General features: G+C 53.0%; 1 protein-coding gene across 2 annotated transcripts in view; it reads left to right on the forward strand.

The window, feature by feature from the left end:
• Nucleotides 1–7,919, forward strand: part of btbd7 (BTB (POZ) domain containing 7) — a 61,752-nt gene extending 53,833 nt beyond the window's left edge. For both annotated transcript variants that reach the window (XM_031581870.2, XM_012823956.3), the window contains 3 exons: nucleotides 3,314–3,492; nucleotides 4,752–5,177; nucleotides 5,948–7,919. In XM_031581870.2, the coding sequence (XP_031437730.1) occupies nucleotides 3,314–3,492; nucleotides 4,752–5,177; nucleotides 5,948–6,694 (1,352 nt within the window). In that variant the 3' untranslated portion in view covers nucleotides 6,695–7,919. The remainder of the gene's footprint in view (nucleotides 1–3,313; nucleotides 3,493–4,751; nucleotides 5,178–5,947) is intronic.
• The last annotated feature ends 770 nt before the right edge of the window (nucleotides 7,920–8,689 follow it).

Here is an 8,689-nt window from a genome sequence, read left to right on the forward strand (position 1 = left end):
ATTCACCTCAGTAACAGCTCACACCCCCTAGTCCTCTTGTCAGAAGCCCACACCAACACTGACGCCACACAGACACACAGACACACAGACACACAGACACACAGACACACAGACACACAGACACACAGACACACAGACACACAGACACACAGACACACAGACACACAGACACACAGACACACAGACACACAGACACAGTGACCTTTTTGAGTGTGACTCGTAGGAGTAGCTGGTTGGGTAGATGAGCGAGGTCAGGCTGGTGTGTAGGCTGCTGCATGTCTGCACCAAAGACTTGCATGTGGGCCGCAGCTACTGTGCAGATAGATGCATCACCTTCTTTAAAGTACAAAGCCCTCGGACTTGGGCGCCCTCTTTGGCTCGTGGCGGGGGTCTCCAGAAGCACTCTGTCTATCCGGAGGTTTCTAATGACTTGGGCCTGGCTGAGAAGCTCGCTGGTCTATTTAGGGCTGCCCAGTGTGTTTGCCAGATATCTCAAGGCTGAACGACATGGATTTGGTTGAAACGGTCACGGATGGGTTTTTTTTTTTTTTTTTTTGCTGTTTTTGTTTTTCCGCGGTTCCAAATTAGCATTATCGACTGGAGGCGTGAACTTTGACCCTCGCCCTTTGGCTTTGCGCCTGTCCTCTGCATCCCCCCGGCGCTCTCTCCCAGATCAATCTCCTCCTCCTCACATTGTGTGCATCTGCTTTCAGTCCACACTATTACCCACTGTTAACTATTATCACTTTTCCTCCCCCTCCTCCTTTCTCTCTCTTCTTCATTTTATTTGCGTCCCTCCTCCCTCCTCTCTTCTCATCTCTTGTTCTGAATCCTCGTGTTCTCTCTCTTCTTCTCTTCTCTTCATCTGATTTTGTTCAACCTTTTATGTAACTAGGCCAGTTTGACAGCAGATTCTGTTTTGTCTGACGACCTAGAAGAATCAAGGAGACTTTCACCTAAATGTGTCTCTTCCCATGCGCCCCGTCTGTCTCTCTCTCTCTCTCTCTCTCTCCTGCGCCCCGTCTGGTCTCTCTCTCTCTCTCCTGCGCCCCGTCTGTCTCTCTCTCTCTCTCTCCTGCGCCCCGTCTGTCTCTCTCTCTCTCTCCTGCGCCCCGTCTGTCTCTCTCTCTCTCTCCTGCGCCCCGTCTGTCTCTCTCTCTCTCTCCTGCGCCCCGTCTGTCTCTCTTCTCTCTCTCTCCTGCGCCCCGTCCGTCTCTCTCTCTTCTCTCTCCTGCGCCCCGTCTGTCATCTCTCTCTCTCTCCTGCGCCCCGTCTCTCTCTCTCTCTCCTGCGCCCCGTCTCTCTCTCTCTCTCCCTGCGCCCCGTCTCTCTCTCTCTCTCCTGCGCCCCGTCTGTCTCTCTCTCTCTCTCCTGCGCCCCGTCTCTCTCTCTCTCCTGCGCCCCGTCTGTCTCTCTCTCTCTCTCTCCTGCGCCCCGTCTCTCTCTCTCTCTCTCTCTCTCTCTCTCTCTCTCTCTCTCTCCTGCGCCCCGTCTCTCTCTCTCTCTCTCTCTCCTGCGCCCCGTCTGTCTCTCTCCCTCCTGCCTCATTACTGTCTCACCTTCCTTAATATCTATCCTCCTCACACAACACACACACCTCCTCCTCACACAACACACACACCTCCTCCTCACACAACACACACACCTCCTCCTCACACAACACACACACCTCCTCCTCACACAACACACACACCTCCTCCTCACACAACACACACACTCCTCCTCACACAACACACACACCTCCTCCTCCTCACACAACACACACACCTCCTCCTCATCTATCCTCCTCACACAACACACACACCTCCTCCTCATCTATCCTCCTCACACAACACACACACCTCCTCCTCACACAACACACACACCTCCTCTCACAACAACACACACACCTCCTCATCACAACAACACCACACACCTCCTCATCACACAACACACACACCTCCTCATCACACAACACACACACCTCCTCCTCACACAACACACACACCTCCTCCTCACACAACACACACACCTCCTCCTCATCTATCCTCCTCACACAACACACACACCTTCTCCTCCTCACACAACACACACCACCTCCTCCTCCTCACACAACACACACCTCCTCCTCCTCACACAACACACACACCTCCTCCTCCTCACACAACACACACACCTACCTCCTCCTCACACAACACACACACCCTCCTCCTCCTCACACAACACACACACACCTCCTGCCTCCTCACAACAACACACACCACCTCCTCCTCCTCACACAACACACACCTCCTCCTCCTCACAAACACAGCACACCTCTCCTCAACAACACACACATCCTCCTCCTCCTCACACAACACACACACCACCTCCTCCTCCTCACACAACACACACACCACCTCCTCCTCCTCACACAACACACACACCACCTCCTCCTCCTCACACAACACACACACCTCCTCCTCCTCACACAACACACACACCTCCTCCTCCTCACACAACACACACACACCTCCTCCTCTCACACACACACACACCTCCTCCTCCTCACACAACACACACCTCTCCTCCTCACAACACCACACCTCCTCCTCCTCACACAACACACACACCTCCTCCTCCTCACACAACACACACACCTCCTCCTCCTCACACAACACACACACCTCCTCCTCCTCACACAACACACACCACTCCTCCTCACACAACACACACCTCCTCCTCCTCACACAACACACACCTCCTCCTCCTCACACAACACACACACCTCCTCCTCACACAACACACACACCTCCTCCTCCTCACACAACACACACCTCCTCCTCACACAACACACACCTCCTCCTTCATCTATCCTCCTCACACAACACACACCTCCTCCTTCATTCCCTTGTTTCTGGTCTTTCTCCTGTCTGCTCCTCTCACTATTCCAGTGTTCCCAGTGGAGCCTCTCTGTTCTCCTCTGCTCCATCCTCGTCCTGATTTACTGAGATCCTAAATGTTCATGTCAGGCTCCTTGTGGATGCTGAGGCAATCTGTTTCAGTTCACTCCGCCCTGTATGTTGCACAGATGGGTTGAAACACCTGAAGATGTGTGTTGGAGGCAGACTCTGTAGATCAGGGTTACGGTTCTCATAGAGATCCTGTCCGTAGTGGTCACCAAAGAAAGGAAAAAAGACACACTCTTGAGATTTTCTGATGAAAGCTAGAAACTAGCGAAACTAGTTTTGTTTTGTAAAGCTCTTTCACTCACTCACTCACTCTCTCTCTTTCTCTCTCTCTCTCGTGTGTGTGTGTGTGTGTGTGTGTGTGTGTGTGTGTGTGTGTGTGTCAGTGCCTCCTCTGTGTGTGGTGCGTAAGATGATTCAGCGGATGCAGGAGCTGAGGCACACGGAGCAGGTGCAGCGGGCGTATGCCTTAAACTGCGGCGAGGGCGCTACCGTCAGCTACGAGCTGCAGCTCCGCGTCCTCCGAGAGTTCAGCCTCCCCGACGGAGCTGCGGAGCTTCTACAGGTACACAACACACACACACACACACACACACACTACTCCATATTCAGTGTCATTTGCACGATGGGCCACAGATCATGCCACCATCATGAAACCACAGCTGTAGAAGTGATACAGCGAGCAAAACATGCTTTGCCAGTTTCATTCAGTTCAAGTGGGGAAACTTGCACAGCCACTCTTCACACACTCTCAAACAGCCCAGAGTTCCTCACACTCTAAAACACTTTCAGCATCACCTGCCAGTTCCTGTAGCAAACGACTCCAAACGAGCTGCACTCAGAGCTAGAATCCTCCGAGGCATTTGTTCTTTGTTCCTCTTCCCGTCCCTGTCTGTGAGAAAAGGTTCCTTCCTCTTGCACAGCCATCTGACGGGACTAACACGTGAAGAATGAATCTGCAGGGAACTGTCCTATGAAGCTGATTAAAACCAAATGATACCAGGGAAAATGAACTCACTGACACGACACAAAACGTTTTTTCCCCCCACACTCTGAATTCCCGTTTTAGCTGCGGTGCGAGTTAAACATTTCCTTAGTCTCGTTGAAAGTCCCTTAAGAAAATGTGTTTTATGTTCACATTTCTACACCGAGTTAATATTAACAAAGAGCAGCCATTTTGCTTTATTTCTGTTACTTTCTTGTTTTTTCTGAGCTAAGAGCCACCTCCTCCTCTGTATGCATTTTGGCCCTATCTCTCCCAGTGACATAGTTTAATATTTATGGCAGCGCAGATCCCTACTTCCGGCTCACTGAAAAGATGCATGGAGCGTGGAGCCAAAGCATAAATCATACTGGCTGAGATTGCAGCTGTGGAGGGCTTCCAGTTGGAGTGCTGGCACCCATCAGACCAAAGTGCCTCTTACGGATTCCTTGCCCTCCTGTATGCCTGCTGCTGTACCCGCCCGCTTGGCGTGCCCTGACAGCTTCAGCCATCATGCGGCTGCTGTTTTTCTGCAGAATAAATCCTGTAGAATGTTGTACTACTCACAGTAACCTAGTGTGACCCATGTGACAGGGCAGCCCATGTATCTCAGGGTCATTATTCTTGCATGAATATGTGAAATCTCGCTGACACACTCCTTTCTCTCCTCCTCCTCCCTCATATCTTCTCTTCTCCCACTCATCTCTCTTGTCTCCTCATCTCTCTTTCTGGTTCTCTGCCTTTTTTCCCCCCTTTTCTCTCTGATTTCTCTCTCTCTCTCTCTCTCTCTCTCTCTCTCTCTCTCTCTCTCTCTTCCATCTGTCCTGTCCTTTGACAACCAGAACCCTCACAAGTTCTTCCCAGAGGAGCGCTTTGGCGACGAGAGCCCCATCCTGGCCCTGCGGCAGGTGGGCCGCTGCCGGGTCAACAGCACCCCGGCGGGCGACTCGCTCTACCCAGAGCTGGAGTCCCTGGTGGGCTTCCACCCGCCGCTGCCCCCGCCGCCTCCGCCCTACCACCACCCCAGCGGCACCCCCGCCCACGGCCAGATGAAGAGCGGCTGGCGGCCCCGCGCCACCTCCCAGCCACCCTCGCGCTCCTTCTCCTACCCCTGCAACCACGCCCTGCTCCAGCGCACACAGCCTCTGGGCCCGCAGGTGCCCAGCCCAGCGTACCCTTCCGCCGCCGGGCACGGCAAGACCCTGATGCCACCCGACTGCACCAACTTCGCAGTGCCCGGGCGGAGTGTGCATCCTGACAAGCAGGGGGTGAGTGTGTGGGAAGGAAGAGAGATGAGAGTGTAGGAGTGGGAAGGGGTTTTAAGATGCCTTAAGCCTCTGTGTCCATGTATATATGATTGTGTGTGTACGCGTGTGTCCATATATATATATATGATTGTGTGTGTGTACGCGTGTGTACATGTATATACATGATTGTGTGTGTACGCGTGTGTCCATATATATATATATATATATATATATATGATTGTGTGTGTGTGTACGCTTGTGTACATGTATATACTACATACATGATGGTGTGTGTACACGTGTATACATGTATGCAGAAAGAAGTAGTCTGCACCAAGCAGATTGTGTGTGTGTGTGTGTGTGTGTGTGTGTGTGTGTGTGTGTATGAAAGAGTTGAGTGTTTTTGTGTTTGGCTGTAAGCGGTTCTAGTATGTGGTGTGAATGCATGGGTTGGTGTAGAAGAATGGTTGCAGCATATCTAGGTGGTTTTTCTCATGGGCCTCTTGCTTTGAGTCTTATGCCTTGACCTGTCCAGCGTTTGAACACTCAGTCCTTTGAAGGCAGAGGAGAGAGACTGCATGTCTCCAGAGGAAAGAGTAAAGAATACAGATGACACTTTTGTAGGAGCCTGTCTGTGTCTGACTGAAGGAAAACCTCAGGATTTCAAATGTCTTTTGGTTGCTTTTCAGATGCATGCATGAGCTTTGATTATTCATGTGTTCTTTTTCAGTTTATTTATTTATTTATTTATTTATTTGTTTGTTTGTTTGTTTGTTTGTCTCCTCTCCTAGAACATGGAGCCTGTAATGAACGAGTTCATGCCAGACATCGCCATGGGGGTGTCTGCTATGACCCTGAAGGAATGCCGCATGCCAGAGGTCAACATGGAGTTGGAAGGTCACGACCCTCACCCTTTGACTACCGCCTCCATCCCCCACGGTTACATAGGACGCCACCCGCACTCCTCTTCCTCCACCTGCTCTGCCTCCCGCAAGCGGCACGCCGCCGAGTCCAAACTCGAGGCTCCGCCCGATTTCCCCGATCTGTACGAGCTCTCGGGGCGCTTGGCGAGCGCCACTTATGCCGGCCCTCCCGACCTCTACAGCCACGGCCGGCCCCCGGTCCCGGGAGCTCCGGCGGGGGCCCTCTCACCCGGCTACGCACCCGACCAGCAGCCCCCGTGCCGGGACTCGGGCCTGCGCCTGGACATGCTGGAGCAGCCGCCCCAGAGGCTGGACCTCGCTCTGGCCACCCATGCCGCCCACGCAGCCCACGCCGCCACTGCAGCAGGGCAGGTAGCCGCCCACCGGGCCGGGCGCCCCAAAAACGAGACGGACCTTACCTGCGGCCTGGGTAGCCCCCCGCCACCGCCACCGCCCCCTCAGCCTCCGTGCCCGCCTGAGCCCTACGAGGAGTGGGCGCGCAGGCAGGGCACCGAGGGCACGGCCGGGGCGGCTGAAGACGGGGGCATCGGCGGGGCAAGGGAACGCAGGTCGCCCAGTAAACCAGAGTACCCTTACAGGAAGTCGGCGCTCTGACGCCCTGCCCCCCCTGGCCACCCACACACACCTCACCCTCACCCTCAGCCAATGAGGCACGGTAGTGGGGTGTGAAGTGGCTGAGAATGAGTGTGTGAGAGTTGAACGGGAGCTTTGGTGGATTGTAAGGATTGTAACTGCCAAATGGAGCAGAGCGTAGTCTTCATGTTGGCCGGCGCCAGTGACCAGTGAGGTCTGACCTGCTTGGGTGAGGTTTGAGGAGCGGTTTGGTTTGGTTTGGTTTGGAGCCCAAAAACACACATCACTTTTCCCATAGTTTGTTTTTTCAATCTATCAGCCACCACCCACGTCCACTCCAACCCCCTTTCACCCGATCATCCACCTCCACCTCTACCCATAATCCTCTCTGCTTCATCCTCATGTTCTCCATCTCATTGTCCCGCGCTCCAATCTGCCAGCCTTTCAGTCCAGTTGGCTGCCCTTTGCCAGCTGACAATCAGCAACTTAAATAAATGGCTTTAAAAAGTCCCAGAGGTTTATAATGATGCCCCCCCCCCCCCCTCCTCCCCTCTTTCACATTCTCATTTCCTGTCCGCCCAACAAGCTTGTCCGTCTAGGATGATTACGGAGTTATATATTTATATGTGTGCCGGATTTGCCTCCTTAGAAATAAATTGAAAAATGCCCAGGCAATGAGTTGCAAACGCACTCCCTCCTGCACTCTGTCCATGACAAATAGTCTCCACCACCCCACCTCCCGTCCTCCTCTTCCTTCAGCCCCCCCACCCCCTTTCTTCGCTCTCAGAAGCCTGGCTGGCAGTAATGGCTCTTGTAATCCTCGGAAAGCAAGCGGCTGTGCGCATTAGCACGGGCAATTTGAGATTTGGGGAAGAACACAAAAGAGGCAGGCGAATGAAATCTGTCCTCCCCACCTTCTCTGCCCGGCGCGCCGTAGGAATACCAATGCCAGTGGTGTTGTATCCGACGGCGCACCAATGTGACTCCCAAGGGCTGTGGACGTGAGGAAGGCGGAGCGCCGATAGCCGAGCGGGCCTCTGGATCAGATCTGGAACTGGTCTTGCACAGACCAGACCAAACGAGACCAGACTGAACGAGACCAGACCAGACCAGACCGAACGAGTTCCACCAGTGTTGGTGTGCTCCAAGGCTCTTGGCTGTGTCAGAGCCAGGTCTGATCCAAGGTGAGCTGCTGTCACGCAGCTTTTACCCAGCCAGTCCCACACAACACACACACACACACACACACACACACACACACACACACACACACACACACACACACACACACACCCACACACACCCACACAACACATGGCCTTTTGGCATACGTAGGCCAAGCCCATTTAGTGGGCGAGAGATGCCCTTTAACCTCTTAAAAGTGCGAGCTTGCGCAGTGACAGCCCAGCTGTCATATATCAGAGTGATGAAGCTAACATCCCCACTAATGGCAGTGTGTGGACAGTGTTCTGGTTTTCCTTTGGATTTTTTGTATTTGGATGTGTTTTTATGGGTCTCAACCAAACCATTGACCAGTGTCCTCCCATTCAAATCTCACCCTGTCCATCGGCAAATATGGGACCAGGGTTGCTTTGGTCCCTAAACCCGAGCGCATCCCCGGCTGTGAGTCATGAAGCATCACTCCTCCATCTTCCCAAGACAATACTGACGGCCTTCATGACTTCATCGGCCACGCCTCAGTGTACCCCAGGGAAAAGAAAGCAGGTCGTTTAAGGACGTTTTGAAGAGTGTTTATTGAAATCATTTTGCCTTTTGCGGAGACTTTTCTAAAGCCAGCGTAACCCATGCTTTATACCCTCCTTCTATTGTTCACGAAGAGTAGATGCAAAGCAAACAGAAAACAACTATTTTTTTTTGGGTGTCTTTGTTATGTTGTTTTGGAAGACTTTTCTTGCCCTTCCCCCTAGTGGTGGTTATGTGTGTTTGTTTGGCTCCTCTCTGTGGAGAAAGGGCTGCAGCACTGCACTCTCTAGCCATGCTGTTGCTTCATGATGT

This window comes from Clupea harengus, chromosome 15, assembly GCF_900700415.2.
Source record: "Clupea harengus chromosome 15, Ch_v2.0.2, whole genome shotgun sequence".
Taxonomy (NCBI): domain Eukaryota; kingdom Metazoa; phylum Chordata; class Actinopteri; order Clupeiformes; family Clupeidae; genus Clupea; species Clupea harengus.